Below are 17,273 nucleotides of genomic sequence, written 5' to 3' on the forward strand. Positions count from 1 at the left end.
ACTTATATTTTTTTTAAGGCCACAGAATGAGGAAATTGGGTGGTTGGTCCTTCATGCGTGGACGTTAATTCTAGAAGCCCTCCTCATTGTATTTAATTTGACTCCTTAAAACATGTACCGCCCTATCGGAATAGTGAAGATGACGATTGTGATGAACTAGGAATCTATGAAATGTCGTCATTGATCATTTATAATCTTTATGATGACTGGAGAGGTGGCAAATACATAAACTCTAGTCTCCGCCAGGATTGTTCGGGTGATATTGAGGAACTTAAAGACTTTCTCATTGGGAAAGGAAAATTAGAAGATGCTCTTAGAAAAACGTAGTCCCCTTTACCTGTGTCTTCTACTCCTACTTTGTTGCAATGTATTTCATTCACACTCACTCTTTCCTTTTTTCTTTCACCTGTTCTGTTTCTTTTTCTCTATTTTTCGATTCCTTTCCTTCATCTTTCTCATTCTTGCAACTCTCTAGTCCCTTCCCTCTCCTTATTTGTGGCTCTGTTTCCTCCTCTTTCATGTGTTTTCTCCCTCAACTTTCTCATGCTTGCTACATCTCTAGCTCTCGCTCTCGCTTTTGCTCTCTCTTTCTCTCTTTCTCGCTTTTGCTCTCTCTCTCCTTATTTGTGGCTCTCTATTCTTTTGTCTTTCGTGTATTTTCCTTCATTTATTCCCCTTTTCTCTTTCTTCACCAAGTTTGTCTGGGTTTTTCTCTATTCCCTGACTTTCGTTAACTTTTCCGTTTCCCTTCTGCGCCTCTGATTTGCTCTCCTTTCATTCTCACTATACTTTCTTTCTCTGGTCTTTGTTATTCCATTTTTAGGTCTCGCCTGGCTATCGCGTAAGCGATTGCTCAGCGAGACTCTAGTAAGGGGCTCCCAAAAGTGCTCCCAAAAGCGGATTGCATGGCGAGCACGCGCACAATCACGTGCATCGTGCCGCCATGCAATCCACTTTTGGGGAAGCGCTTCAGGCCACTGGCGCGTGCACTGGCAACGGGCGTGCAGTTACGCGCACAATGACGAGCAGAGGCGCCATATGGCTTTCCTCTCTCGTCATGGTGCGCGCACATCGCACACCACTTGCCAGCCTGCCTGCTTTTCACTTTTGCGCCTGTCTTGTTTTTTTTCGCTCCCCACCTCTCCTCTCTGACCATGCCTCCCTCCTCTCCTTCCGCCCCCGCAGCCTCTCGTCCTTTTCTCCTCACTCCTCCACTCTGTTTTCCTAACCCCCCCCTGTTCAGCTTTCTTCTCTATTTTATTATAGAATATATTCTAGCTATTTTGCTGGACTCTTCCCTTTCTGCTGATTTGGAATTCCTTCTATGGAGTGCACGCTTGCCGTCCTGTAGAGAACAAGTGTCAAGTTTTCCCGAGTCCCTGCCAAGCCGAAGAGCCGCAGTATAATATTCACATGGTTCAAGCTTAAGATATTGCAGCTGTGTAGTTTTAATATAATCAGTTGCGGGTGTTAGTCGGCGATTTTCGCCAAAAAAACAACTACATGTATCGACTCTTTGGATGTTATTGTGAGCTTCCCTTGTTCCAAGTTGGCTCGAGCCAACTCTTTTGTCAAAAGGGCTTGTGTCTCCCAAACAAATAGTGTTTCAAAAAGGTTACAGGCCATGTGCGGGATTTGTTTTTGTAGGTTTGCACTTAGCACGGGGTTCCTGGGGTTTCCAGCATAATGTAAAAACAGTTTAGTGCATAACAAATTGTGCTTTATACACTTGCATTCATTATGAACAGCGCACCACAACACTCAGTACACATTTGATGCTGCTCGTACCACAACCAGACAATGTAATGGTGAAGACTTTATTTGCTTCACAACTAACGTTATTCAGAAATCATTTGATGTCATAATTAAGTAATACTCGACTGGTGCTTTGAACATATTGGTACTTGGGGTTCGCTCAAACTGCAGTAATTATTGCACTGTTTATGCTCTATGACTTAGAGTATCCCTCTTTGATTAATGCAGTGAGTAGATGAGGTAAGTAGGTGCATTTGTTTATTTCAAAAGTGTTGTCTGCATTTAAAAACAAGCACTGTCAAAGCCAGTAGGTCTGACCTTTAAAAAATGTGCGGTTTATTTCTTTTTCGCAAACCTATGCAAAAAAATGACGAACATATGAAAATTATAAACAAGCATTGGCATAGCCAATAGGTCTCGCCTTTGGGACCTTGTAAGTGTTTAGCCATGCAACAGTTGTTGTTTCACCAAAGAAATTGTGCGGCATAAATAAATACTTATAAGGTCCCAAAAGCGAGACCTATTGGCTATGCCAATGCTTGTTTGGCCTGTGCTCAAGCACCAGAAAACGGGGCTTTCCTGATCTTCCTGCAGACAAGGGTTTCCACATGATGATCTTGGGTTATGAAATTCTTTGTTGACTGATCTTTTTTGCGTTCCTTTTAGTGGTTTAGACAGTCATTGCCAGACCTCTACTTCCGCTTGACCCCATCGTGACTCCAAATACTGATTTCTGAATTTAGTATGCAGAGTTCTTATTGGTTTGCTCCCAGTTTTACTTATCTTTTTAAAATATATTCTGTGGAAATTGTATTGCAGGAATTCTACCATAATTTCTTTAGGTTTAAAAAAAATTAATTATTCTCCTTTCACCTCCCAGCTCCCTGGACTACTGGTAGGGTGAATAGTTCACTGTATTTCCAGACCCTCCAATCTTGCTCCTTTAATGAACCTAGGCTACACTGCAGTTAATTAGGCTGTGATGCTTAATTTGCTCACATTTCATGTCCTCCTTGCATTTCGCATCTGGAACAAGCATGTTGTGACACGTAATCCCGTATGCTGCTTACTAAAAGGCACTGTTATCTTCTGCACTATATAAATACCCGAATAAAAAAAAACGTAAACTTCTCTAACTTCTCTGTCAAATTAATAGAGCATTTCTGTGAGTAATGAGAGCATAAAATCATGGAAGCGTGTGTACTCGATGCAAGCAGTTCATTATATATCTAAAAAAGGCGTAATTAAGAATTTAGAGATATTTAATATGCATGGAGGTAATAGGCATGAATGCGCAGTGCCCGCTGTACTGTTTGCTGACATACATTACATATGTCCTGACGACAAAAAGGCCAATGAAGCAGTGAGTAGTTTGTTCCAGACGATTCTGAAGTAGAAGCATGTTTGTGTGTATAGGTCTGGTGGTGCGTGTTTTGGTGTCTGTAGATGTGCTTGTTTTCGGTGCGCACGAGTGGTCATGGTTTGTTCTTCATATGCGCTTGTTTGTGTGCAGAAGCGGCTCCTCTGTTATGGCGGCGAAGCGTTTCCCCTCCTGCTGCGAGCGCAGCGGGCACACACATTAATGAAATGGTAATGCATAACATTTTATTAATGTGCCCCAGGCTTGCACTGTTACAGCTCGAGGGCGGGGGGCGGGGCTGATTTGTGCAATTGCACTATTACTTCTGCCCCTGCCAGTGCGCATGTCAGATTGGTTGGCTGCCTAGAGCCGGCCAATCTGACCCGCGCACTTCAGAGCCTGCAATCCCAGGGCTGAGAAACAGCAGAGGGTTTGCAGCCGCAGTCCCCCAGCCTCAAAGTGAGCGCTGGGTGAGCCTGCTGCAGCCAATACTCCAGGTTTGGTTGGTTTTGCGTTGTACAAGGGAGGAAGTCCCTCTCTTGCCGCCCGATTCAGCGGTGAGTGGCAGGATGAAGTCTGCATGCCAGCATATCTGGTGAGTGTTTTGGGCATCGCGTCTCACCATAATGTAATGTTGCCGCTGTTTATGTGATCAATACATGTACATAGCAGTTTGAACATGAATGTTGTGTGTCTCTGTGTGCATGTGCTATTCGAAGCCACATCCATTTGCGTTGTTAATGTTTGTATTCTCTTTTTAAATTTTTTATTTTTCCTTAAGTGGTGTGGGCGTGTTCAGTCGCGGACTCCTTGCTTTATGTGGCTGATGAACTATACTATTACTCGCTGACCAGGTCCAATGAGTCTAAATTGCCTTTCACAGCGAGAAGGCTTCGCATACCTCAACCTGCTTGTCATGTAATCTTTTGAATAGGTTATTGCTCTATTCTAAGTGCCCGATCCTTTGCACTTTCTTGGATCTTCACCTTGTACATGGAGAGGACCTCCTGGAGGTCCGAAAATGACTGACTGTCTTGTTCCTACAGATGTCTTGTCCAGCACACCCTGCCCGCTGTGCCAGCCAATCTTCTGCCCATTCCCTCCTGGGTGTGCTTGATTCCAGAACACTACATATGTCTAGTTTGCTCTACACTCTCTTACCTCTTAGCTCTTGAAATGACTGCAAAGTTATATAGAGTTCTGTACAAAAAATAAATAGTAGCAGTTCGAGCGCACTACTCCTTTTGAGGCGAGTTGGGCTAAAATGCATAAAATAGGTCTTCCTCTGAAAAGATAACAGAGCTTTCTGGGAGATTGTGAATCAACCCATTTCCTGAGAAAATGCCTACAGGTATAGAATGCCAGATATAAGAACAAGAATGAGTCGAGCATTTCACACAATGGCAATATCCAGTCCCAACTAAGTCTCCTGTCTCACCTCTTGATCTTGTAGAACTTAGTGAGACTACCACAGTGGATGTAGTACGTAAAGCAATCTCGAGTTCCGCGACAGGAAAAGCGCCGGGATCAGATGGGGTTCCAGCCGAGCTTTTTAAATACAACCTCAATTTATGGGCCCCCTTGGTAACAAATGTTTTTAGAGCAATAGTTAAGCAGGATCCTATAGAGACCTGGAGGGAATTGATCTCATTCCCCCATCTTTAAAAAAGGCGAAAGTCATTCTCCCTCTAAGTACCGGCCCATTTTGTTGTTAGATGCCTCAGTCAAAATCTTTGCTACGGTTATCTTGACACAATTAGAAGACTGGGTGAAAAAAAAATCTTTTTTCACTGAAGTCCAAAATGGATTTCACCTGGGCCTTGGTTACAACCAAGCAAGCCCTAAATTTGTCTTGGATCCTAGGTAAATATATCTGGGCCAAGAGAAGGGCCATACACATTGCTTTTATGGACCTCTCAGGTGCCTTTGACTCAGTGGACAGAAACATACTATGGGACATCATGGCTGGGCAGGAGTTGATCACCCCTTTACTACATATTTTAAACATGAAGATCACACGCCCCTTATTCAAGTAAATCGAGGCATTAGACAAGGCTGTATATTGGCCCTTTTTTATTTTTTAGCTTTTTTGCCTACATAAATGCCCTGGACACCTTTTTAGCTTCTTGCACACGTGATGTCCCTAAAATTGGCTCCCGCTTAGTTCCCGTACTATTGTACGTACAGCAAACGGACTACAATTACTTTTAGATGGTTTAATAATTTTATGCACGGGCTGAAGCTTAAAGTGAATCACAAAAAATCCCACGTGGCCCAAAAAACACCTGGTTGAAAAGTTTTTGTTGGGGAATCCCCAATTTGAAATACAAAGGCTTTTAATTACCTAGGTCTCATGTTTAATGCGAATATGCAGTGGGAAAGATTTATAACCCAGAGGTCTTAGGGGATGTAGTCCTCTTGCGAATCCATTTTTAGGTTCACCTCAAAAGAAATGATTATGCTTTATAACAGCAAACCCCTTTGCGTTGTTAGGGACTTCTAAATCCATCCTTCCTTCCTTACTAATCTTCCTTCCTTCAGCACAGTTCGAAACAGATTAAAATCAACTCCTGTCTCTCTATGCCAACACGAGTCACACTTTGGGTCCCGCAAGGCTCGATCCTCTCACCATCCCTCTTCAATCTCTTCATGGAACCCCTTACAATCTTTCTGAAACAAGCAGGAGTTAAATACCACCTATATACAGATGACCCACAAATCTACTACAAAATCAAATCACCCAGTGACCTCCGAGACCTCAATGTCACACTAACCAAGATCCTAACTTGGTTTAATGCAAACCACTTAAAGCTGAACCCGGAAAGGGGACAGTTAACATTATGTTGGGAAGGAGGGTTTGGGGGGGAATGAGGCCTAAATGGCGTTCTCGTCATGGAGCAAAGAAGATGGGGAGCATTATGAGGCGCATACATAGGGGTAAACACTTAAATGCAAATGGAGATGTACATGAATAGGATAAAGGCTTGACTGTACTCCTATCACGTTTTGTGGAGCATTAAATTACAATAAAGGCAATAAAGTTTGTTTAAATTTTTTTTTTAAAAAGCTGAACCTGGACGAAACAGAATTAATACGGTTCTCTATGAAAAGTAACCACCAACCAATCCAAGCCTGGCTCAAGAATCTTGATTCCCAAACTGCTCCCTCGTCCTATCCGACTCCGTAAAGTCACTAGGCATTACCCTGGACAAAAACTTATCATTGAAGGACCACATCAAAAACTCTGCAAAAGGTGCGCTTTACTCCCTAAAACACCTCAAGAAAATTAAACCTTTCATTCCCCAGGATGATCTCAAGACAATAGTACAATCCCATGTCCTCTCCAAACTGGACTATGGGAACGCCATCCTAACTGGGACACCAAAAGCTCACCCAGCCCCACTAAGGTCAGTCCTAAACATGGCAGCTCGACTCATAACTGGTGTAAAAAGATTTGAACACATCACACCAACCCTCAACTGGCTTCCTATGGAAGGTAGATGTATTTACAAATTGGCCTGCATCACACACAAAGCCCTTCACTCACCTTCCCCCAACTACCTAAACCGCAAACTAGTAAAAGCAGGAAAATCCAGAACTCTGAGAAGCTCCAACTCACTTCTTCTCATCCCTCTGAAATAGAAAAGGAAAACCACTCAGTGCCGATCCTTTTCTGGTAACGCACCCAAGATGTGGAATGCACTCCCTATAGACCTCAAATGCAACCCCTCCTTCTCCTGCTTCAAAAGGGACCTGAAACTGCTAATCCTCAACAAATACTTTACCGACCAAGTTAACTAACCTAGACTTCAATAACCTAGTGGACTCCCATCTCACTTGACCATCAAGGATGGGTGGTTATCTGACTGTTTCAACCACCTGCTTTTTCTCCCTCCCCTTCACCGTATGCCTAATTATTATGTTTTGCTTATATCTTTATGCATCCTTATGTCCTGCGATGTAATGCAATTTTCTTTCCTTTGTGTATGCAAAGCACTCTGATACCCATGGGCCAAGCTAGTGCTATATAAAACTTATTAAAACAACAATACAAAAAAATCCCAAATTTCATAACTCATAAACAGGGGGCAGGCTTTTTGGAACATGCGGTAGGCCTGGCTCTTATTCAGCTGGGGATCAAAATTTGGCCCACTCCTGAATTGGGCTTTACATGAAGAATAGCGGAATATTTTCTTGAGCTGAGCAACATGATGGGCATCCTTTGGCTCAAGTATATTAAACATACCCTCTGGGACCTAGGATTGAACAACCTTTTTGAAGACCCAGATAACAAGTCCACTTTTTAAGAGTCTGGTCAAGGAAAAGTTAGGTTTACAAAAGTACTGGACCTGGTAATGGTCCAATCATATGTGCCACTGTCAACTACCAATGGCATGGAGACCTATTTAACATGGGTAAAGGCGCCGGAGCGTTGATTTTTATCTTACACGGCTTAGAGGGACTAAAATCTTTTAATGTCTTTTCTGTTACAGGCACTTGGTTTCCTTCATTACCGTGTTGCCCATGTGATGGGAAGTGACACGAGTCATCCAAGAACTTTATCCTCTTCTGTACCATGTATACCTCTTTTAGCATACGTTTTTTAACACCCAATTCTTAGTGGAAGCTCTTTCGTCACTCATCAGGAGTAGTTGCTTTTTCTCCAGCGCCTCCAGTCTCCTTTTATATGCAGCTCAGTCCTGAATTAAATTGCACTAGCACTGAAATTGAGAATGAAATCTGCTTTGTGATTTAAGGAGTGATAGCGTTTTTAAACCTTTGTTTTTGACTGCCTAAGATTTTATAATTGCATTATGTTAAAATGGAGCAATATAGCCTGTTGATACAACTTTATAGAAAAGTGACAATTTTTAGACAAGATTTTAATATTTCAATGGGGGTATAGCTCTTGCAGCCTGATTGCGATACAAACTCCATTGTTATGTGATATTTTTAGATGAGATTGTATTATGAATATTCCCTCTTGATTGTTTGATATTTTATGATCATGGACATTCCCGCCTGACTGTTTGATATTTGTTTTATGCCAAAGGGTAGCACAGTAACCGCAACTCTATTGCAATATCATTTTATTGCCATGTGATTAGTCCTTAAATGCGAATATTATTATTATTTTCTTTTTTTGCGCTTTTATCGTCTGATGACTAATAGTTGATGACTGACTGACTCTTAAACATATGTGTGAGTTTTACAAATAAATGTTTTACCAGTTTTTAAGATAGAGTAATGGGAGACATTTTAGAATATAGAGTAGAAAATTGTTTACGTTTCTTGTTTATATTTTTAGCTAAACGGGGAACCAAAGCATATACAGTTAAATCTTTATATTAAACACCCTGAAATATGTGTATATATAACTTGATTTGCACAGCTGCTTAGAAATTGCTAACCATGTATGTAGCAAATGATTTATTACTTAAAACATTTTCAATGTGCAATAAAGAGCTTACGTAAACAGACATTAGCTTGACGGGTAATGGGAAAATGCATGCAATGGATTTGTTTGGCATTTTGATAGTAATCTCTCACCAGCAAAATGATTTATCGTACAAAATATAAATAATTATGACAGGTTTATACTTTAGCAATGTGTATCTTTTAACTGGTGGTTGAACCTTGGACGCCTCTGTGAGCTGTGATGTTCTCTTTAGCCAAGTCTTCCAGTGGCATAAGGCAAAACCATGGGGCCTCTCTGCACAATCTATAAGGGCCCCCCCCATGTCGCCAATATCTCACAAATATTAATTGACTTTGGACTGAATGGGGCCCTCCTGAGGATTGCCCTCCGCGCTGCAGAGGTAGCAGTGGACGAAATGCTGAATTAATGTTGACCACTGGCATTTCCGCATTCCTTTCTATCGTTTTTTAGCTTCTTTGTGCCAGTACAGTGACCAGTCCTATTCAAATCAGACTTCGATCTACTCCAAAAAAAAACACATGGTCCAACTTCGAGGCAGGAGTAAAATGTTGTGCCCACGCCTGCAGTGCCACGGTGAGGGTGTAGAGATTTGTAAACAACTTGAAATCAAAGGTTGGTTGGCCGGGCCTTTTACTCGATTTATAATAATGGGCTGGAGTCACTGGAGAGCGGCTGTGAAAACCCACGGTGCTGCCGGTGCCTCCGACACCTTTCACAGCTCTCCGAGCAGGAGATGGAGAGGAGAGCAAGAGGAGAGAGCGGGTGGGTGGGTGGGTGGGTGGGTGGGTGGATGGATGGATGGATGGATGGAGGGATGGATGGTTGGGGACGTATAGTGAGGAAAGGAATGTAGAAGGATGAATTGAGTATTTTTGCAATGGCTGCTTTTGTTTCCTCAGTCCATCACTTTTGGCTGTCTTCCCAGCCTTCAGGCTGCACTCTGGTTTAACCCTCTTGTGTGAGAGCAAGGCGCGCAGGAAGTAAGCCTTTAGAAGGAATGACATCAGTGTGTTGCTTAACAATTGCTTGCTCTGCAATGCTCTAACAAGAAGTGGTCACTGTGACCAGTTACCCAGAGGCAATTTTTAGCATGTGGGCGGAAGAAGCAGGACAAAGAGTGAAGGAGACCTCAGATAGGCTTGGGTTATCACATATATTAAGTGTATGCTTCTGGTTTGCATATCTGTAACCCCATTTATAGGCCTGGCATTAGCCAGGAGCTTTTGATTTCGCTATAATTGTATCTGCAATATAGATACAGGGACTTTCAGTCCGCTCTCTTCATCCTTTGGTCTGTTGTCATTCATGTTTTTTCCCACCCACTACAGCATTCTGCATGGGGGAATTTGTCAACTAACTTCACTACGAGCGACTGCTTTGTACGTTTTAATAAAGAGCACATTCTAGTTCCCTTCACTGTTAGCGACTGCTATGGCAAAGTGTGTTTTCTAAGACGGAACTATGTTTACATTTAGACAATGTAATTTTTTTAAATTATATCGGTGAGGTCCCCCTGATTTCGTGCCCAAAACCGAGCGTAGGTAAACCACGCGTGTCCATGGGTAGCTGCGGATCCGGGTAGATTTCAGAGATTGGATCTCAGAAGTTCACATCACATCTGAGGAAGTCTGAAGGCGAGCAAATCATTTGTTTGTGACTGAGAAGAGTAGCTAAAAGTAACAATGCCACATTTTTACATCTTTCCTCCACAGTACTTGTGAAATATCTTGTAAATAAAAAAAATCCTGAAAGGGGCTTGGAGCCCACCCATTACTTACCTTTACTTGCCCACTTCGCCACTCATTTCCTTACTTCCTATTGGTCCGCTTCTCCTTCGGCTTACTGCTGGGCTTTAGATCCTTCATCCATTTTGTGTAGCATGGACCAAGGACTGCTTCTTGGGGCCTATGCCCTCAACTAGCCAGCAGGCTCCTGCAGGTACTCTTAGAGAAAGCATGCATCTGCAGACAGTCACTCTCCTCTCCTACCGCAGTCAATCCCTCTCCTTCACCACACTCTCCATTGTACCCCCCTTCCCCGTGCCACCTCCCACTGACCCTTGTTTAAAACAACCCTCCGTGGTGTCACCCTCCCATGTGTCGGCTCCCGCTGGCCGTTGTTTCAAACAAATACACCCAGCCTCCTCCGGATTTCCAATGTTTTTCCATGTGGCTGCTGTGCAACATGACGTAAAGTAAAAAAAAATTTTTTAAAAGCGCCATGATGTGGTCAATGCTGGCCGCATTTAAGTGCTTTTTGCTTTTTTTGCTTAAGCAATTTTGCACAGCAGCTCACACTGCTGTGCAACATATAAAAAAAAAGGACAATGAAAATAAATAAGCCTTTTGGCTTTGCTAATGCTTGTTTTCAATAGATCGAGGAAGTAGACTGTGAATTAGTGCACATTCAAGAGATATGTCGGGTCTGTAGTTTACAGGCTCGCTTCACTAACTACAGCATTCATCTGTCTAAACTGAATAAAAATAGTGCCATTGAGTACAATAATACCGATATCGATGGGACCCTTTAGCCCCGAGTAAGCACTATGAAGAAAAAAAATTATGTGGGGGAGCACCATTGTGGTGTTTGAATACAGGTTCTTGCCAGTCATCGCACATGCACTCTGAAACTATCCGCTTAAAGGAAAGCAGCTGGCATGTTGGTGGCGGGACGATGTCCATAACTGGATCTAGGTCAATCTTTGGCACATGCCTGTGAGAGCAGACTCCACTCCAGAAGTTGGAGTGATAACTCTCTGAAGCATGTCTTGCTGAGTAGAGATGTGCCCACATGGGAGCAGCTGCCTGGGCCAGCCTAGTGGATGTCCTTTGTGCAAGCATAAACACAACCGAGGTGCAGGTGAGGGTCCAGAGCGTGTTTACAAAGTTGACTGGTAGGGTGGAGCTACAGCACAGTCGTTGTGCACAAAGCAGCTTTTAAAGACCTGTTTTAGCCCTAGAGATGCTAATAAAAAGCATTGTGAATGCATAATCTTTTAATGAATTCAGGTGATTGGCGCTAGCGATATTGAGTCAGCCACTGCCACAAGATTCACCTAACATTCACTTATGTTCTTCTTACACTAGAACAACAGAACACACTTGCTTTAGTGCATGCTCTGGAGATCTCACCTGGTGAAACATTTCTTAAATACACACTATGCTCCACTCCATAGCTATTCCCAATCAATCACAGTCCCACACATGAAGTGGCTTTCCTCTCACTCGGCGACCCTTAACTACATTTTCTCATTTGGTCTGGTTGGTCACACTATCCCTTTTCTAAGAGCTAGAGCTGAGGGGTGGCAGTAAAGAACAAGGGGGCATAACAGTGGCTTATGTGAGCATTGCAGTGCACCGAGGCCAGAGGAAGCTTGGCTGAGGGCTCTATCCTTGTATGCAGTGTCAGTTCCTCATTCTGGGTCACTCAAAAATCTATTGTGTGTGTGTGTCACAGATCTGTTTCTCAGGTGCTACATGAATTTTGAACATTCTGCTGCTAAAATATTCAACTCCAATTGTACAAATGTGTTTAAAGCTAGTATAACTTTTTGAATATAGATGGTTTTTACCAGGTCATGTGTGGTATATTGACCTTTTGCCAGTCTATCTCATTCCCATTTTGGGTTAAAAATTGTTTTGATAATGGGCTGTTGGTATTGGAACATTTTACATGGATGATCTAATGTCAGGCTATTCCTGTCAACGTATTCAATATAGTTCGAAAGGGCGAGTCTCAGGATTATCTTTTTCCTGCTATTTCATTGTATGCGCAACAAAATAGCATATTGTTCCCCTTTGGTCCAGCAGTGGTATGGAAGGCCAGGTCTTGACCATGTTGTGGCGTGCAGGGTAAAAGACACAGAAGGCGTATTCTACTATTGTATTAAACTGACCTCTAGAACAACATTTTTGCTGGCCCCGCTGTTTACTAAATATGAGTTGCAAAGAAGAAATGAATAATTTGTTAACGAAAGGCCATGTGCAAGGGCGTCTCATTTAATCTTTTTATTTTTGACAATATTTAGATACTACTTTCTGCTGCTATTTAAAGTTTTTGATGTATGCATGCATTTTGTATGACAAAAACAATTAAAAATAATAAACCCAATATGTTAAGCAAAAGGTCATGTACTATTGACTTTGGCTTACACGTTGGATATGTCTAGCGGGGTAGATCTAGGGGAGCAAGTGTATGCAGGTCAGCCTAGGTCCTGCTCCAAAAGGAAGAGTACAGCCCAAACTGCCCGTCCGTCTCCCTCGGAAGGGAGACACTAGCAACCCAAGGCCAGTTTTGGCCTTTGTGGGTCTCATCAGTGAGGTGCAGCTTCTGTTTTGCACTGAGAGTTGTCCTAAGGCAGTGTGTAACAGTGGGACATGTAGTGCTGCAGCAACTTGCACATCAAGTCTGCTGTGCTGGTACAGCAACAGTCCACACAAGAAGGAAACCGGGCAGGCCCCAAGAGAACCTTTCAAGTATTTATTCTGACCAACCCCTTCTCATCCCCTCTGCCACACATAACCAGGACAATGGAAAACAAAGGGAGTATTTAACCAACATTAAAAGCTCAATGACTGCTTTAAGCAGGCCTCTGAGGAGGGTGATAAATGAGATCTGTTCTCACACAAGTGAGAGTCAGATCTCTGTGGCCAGGTACTGGAATACAAAATACCTCTTGAGGGTGGCCAGCGTGCAGATGAGTTGAGTGAGAGCCATGCCTTCCCCTCTTCTGCATATTCTGCACAGATATTTTATGGAAAGTCCCCCGATAAGATTAAATTAGCCACAAGGTTTCATCAAACCAGGATTCCGCCTAAAACCAAAGGTCAAGATTTTTGTTAAGTTACCCTCTACACAGGTGTGGAAATGTTGCCAAATGTGCTGTAATGGACATGGTAAGAGTGCCATTTCCCCCAAGTCAGGAGGTGCACAGATGCACAGTGGGAGCTTGATGCTGGCATAGCAAGGCTTGCTCTAAAGAGTGAGAAGTTGACACTGGTATGGCACTAGATTGTGGCTTTACATCCGCATAGAGCAGGGATACTCCAAGTACGGCCCGGGGGCCCCATGTGGCCCTCCTGACCTTTAATTGCGGCCTCCTGGTGAACAGCAGCACTGGTCTGTTGTTCACTTGACAGAGCAGATGCATTCAGGCAGCTGTGAAATGGGCATACTTTATTTGCAGGTTAACTAAACTCATGGTAAAGAAGCAAAGCATGTTTTCTAGACAACTTATCTTTATCATGCATCTGATTTGCATCCCCCTACGCCTACGCCCACCTTTCAACACCCCGACCCTCCCCTGCTGGATTTGGTGTGCCCCTCGGGGAAACCCAAACAGTACTTTGCGGCCCCTGGGGAAACGTTTACGAGTACCCATGGCATAGAGGGTATGGCATCTGCATTTAGGCTAACCCTAGTAGGGAGGAGGAAGAGGTGGATATTCAAATTTTCTATCTAACATTTGTGGATTTGATCATATATTCAGTCGCACTGAAAGTCGGCCAAGAATATGTATTAACCTAATAAGGCCCGATTCACTGAGGCGCTTGTGGCGGAGGCACTGCAGTCATGGCGGGACCTCCGCATTGAGTTTCTCATTGCAGAGGTCCCGCCACCAGTGTGGGCCCTCCGTCATGACTGCGGCGCCTACGCCACGAGTGCGGAGGCCATTTGTGAATCAAACCATTCATCTTCGGAATTTTGCATGCCAAAGCGCTGTTGAAAATGGCTGCCGTGTTGAGAAGACCTCTGATGGGTGGCCCGTCGAAGAGCAGAGGGGTCCGATGGGTTCTGCTTACCACCAATACCTCTGTGTAGGCCCCGTTCATGGAAGAGGTATTTGTCCTCTGTGTTTAGTGCCCAAGTTATCGGTGATAGGCGGAGTACTTTAATTACCGTGTCAGTTAGTAGATGCATCTTTCAGTTCCCTCTACCAGTCAGAGGAGATGCCCATCCTCTCTTAAAGCCCCTTAGAAACGGAGCCACGTGGATTTTCCATTCTTGCTTTATTGTTGCTGGCGAGTTTACTTGTCTTTTAGATGACGTGACCCTTTTGACACTGGGGCGGTCTTCGACGCGCTCTTTCAAGCGTTCAGCCACTTTAAGATGGAAGCTGCCTCAACCCGCGCCATGTAACCCCATTAAAAAAGCATCTTTTGAATTGTCTCGGGGAAGCCTGTAAATCTGCACTACTCTCGTCTGTACAATACTGGAAGTAAAAATAACTAGCGCTGATGTTTTGAGGTCAGGCAAGGTCTTGGAGAGACTCGAAATATCAGCCATTAGTAAAGCATAAAGCAGGGAGGCCGATCTGCCTCTCAGCGGATAGAAGCTTTTGTCTGCTTTCCATCCAAGCACGCCACAACAGCAAATGGAGCTGTTTTCAAGGGAGCTTGGGCACAGTCTGTTACAGGCTGTACGTGAAATCCTTTCTTTTGCAACTAAAGGAAACCAAAGAATGACATGCATGCACTCTATTTTTGCTTTGCCAAGAAAGGTTCTTGTTGGTTGTCATGTTAGTCTTTACTGGGCACTCTTTCATCCTAGCTTTTCTGACAAGTTCGTTCTGAATTCATTTTAGACTATGTGATATGGTCTTAATGTTAATATGCGGTCAGTGGGTTCAAGGACCTATTAAGGATTTTAGGGGCCCTGGGCCAAACATATTTTAGGGACCCCTATTCTGAACATCTTTGAATGCATGACCCAATTTCAGCTTTTTCATGTCCTCTTTGGCCGGGTTACTTACACTGCACAGGCAGACTGGTCCAAATTTTACATTATATTGTATTGTTATTGCATTTAAATAGCTTACTACCCCTGACGAGGCGCCAAAGTGCTTTTTCGGCAAGTAGCACACTACTCCGGAACCCATAAAGGATTAGTGTTGAATTAGCATAGTGAAATATGAAAGTAATTTGAGTGGAGGATTTAGTCAGTTATTTGGAATAAGAGGGATAGCGGAAGGATAGAGGGATAAAGGTTTGCATTCATATAGCGCTTTTTACCCCTGATGGGGTGTTGAAGCGCTTTTTTCGGCGAGTAGCCCGCTACTCTGGAACCCATCCAATATTCAGGGCTAGTGATGTGTGTTTTAAATGTTGTCATATAGCAGCAGCTCACTAATGTTATTGCAAATCATCTCTGCGGCCCAATGCCATTTCTTATATGTGAGGCCCTGTTTTGATTCTAAAAGGAACTTTTTTATGAATGTTGCATGGGGTTGAAAAACAAACACATCATTTCTCTGCAAAATGTCTGTACTAGACTCCTACACATTACCAATATGAATAATAAATTAAAGGAAATGGTATTGAAAGCAATCTGTTTAAAAATCATTCAAGGTCATCCGGGCAGGATTCTGTGGATCTATCGGGGGCCCCCTGAGACGCTCGGGCCCTGGGACAGAGCCCTCCTTGCCCATGCCTTAAAACGTGTCTGTATTGTAAAATTAGTCGTTTAAGGGGCATCCTATGTAACATCCATTGCAGAAAGAGGACAATATATTCATCAACTCTGAGATCATGATTTAAAGTGAATTTGCATTTCGGTTTTGACGATGAAGTTGCTTTTTGTTCATGGTCCTGCTTTTGAGCAGCGCGGTACTCACTTGCCAAACTACTGCCAATCTAGAGGTAGCACTGAGTTACAATTTTGTTCACCTCAGTCTCTTTTTACTTCTCTGATGTGACTTTTCTTTGGTACCCCATAGGATGAGTTGGACGAGCTTCGAGCGGAGATGGAAGAGATGCGCGATAGCTATGTGGAAGAAGATGTCTACCAGTTGCAGGAGCTGCGTCGAGAGTTGGATCGGGCCAACAAGAACTGCCGCATCCTGCAGTACCGCCTCAGGAAAGCCGAACAGAAGAGCCTGAAAGTGGCGCAGACTGGTCAAGTGGACGGAGAGCTGATCAGAAGCATCGAGCAAGATTTAAAGGTGAGTACACTGTTAGGATTGCAGTGGGCATGTGATGAGCATCTGAGAGGGTTAGGACACACCACTAGGCATGCAGATGTTGCCACAGGTAAGGTGAGCAATAATTTGAAATTGCAATTCAGGTAGACAAAGGTTCGAGTCCTCATTGCCTTTGTTTCAATAAATTGAAATCTCTGTTCTAACATAGATGGGTTTATTTGCTTCAAATTAATTTCTTATGCTGTAGTTCAAAATATAATCAAATGCATAGGTATGACATTAAACCAGAACTTAAGTGATTTAGGAATGCAAAAATCTTAGCAGATGGATGCCAGCTTGGCGAAAGGTCCAGGAGAACCCCACAAAGTATTTTAAGACTGTAGGAAGGAGGGGGAGCAAATCAGAAAGAAGTGAAGTAGGGCAGCGAACATAGCATTTATTTGCAGTACTCCTGAATTTCATGAGTGCAACATTATTTTGACTACCTGAAAAGAGATCCAATCAAACTATTGTCTTGCTGTACTTGAAAATAAGGTATATGTTCCTCAAACACAAGTCGGAAAAAGGGCGCAAACCAATATTTAAAAAACTGCATATGATGTGACCGCAGTGTGACACACACAGAGCCGTAGCCTTTGAGCCTTTGATTACGACCACAAACTTGACCGAGTGAAGGAGAAACAATTTGGCATGGTATATGAAACTTATTGTACGAAAAGTCGAGATATGTGATAGCATGTAGCATTATTTGCAGCAGAAATGTTCAAAGACCCTTGTTATAGACCCCCACCTAATCTATG

The 17,273-nt window shown here is 43.2% G+C and overlaps 1 protein-coding gene across 5 annotated transcripts in view; it reads left to right on the top strand.

Annotated features, from left to right (window-relative positions):
• Nucleotides 1–17,273, top strand: part of MTCL1 (microtubule crosslinking factor 1) — a 490,856-nt gene that overhangs the window by 112,011 nt on the left and 361,572 nt on the right. For all 5 annotated transcript variants that reach the window (XM_085607320.1, XM_085607319.1, XM_085607318.1 and 2 more), the window contains exon 2: nucleotides 16,270–16,494. In XM_085607320.1, the coding sequence (XP_085463446.1) occupies nucleotides 16,270–16,494 (225 nt within the window). The remainder of the gene's footprint in view (nucleotides 1–16,269; nucleotides 16,495–17,273) is intronic.

Source organism: Triturus cristatus, chromosome 5_2 (assembly GCF_964204655.1).
Source record: "Triturus cristatus chromosome 5_2, aTriCri1.1, whole genome shotgun sequence".
Classification (NCBI taxonomy): domain Eukaryota; kingdom Metazoa; phylum Chordata; class Amphibia; order Caudata; family Salamandridae; genus Triturus; species Triturus cristatus.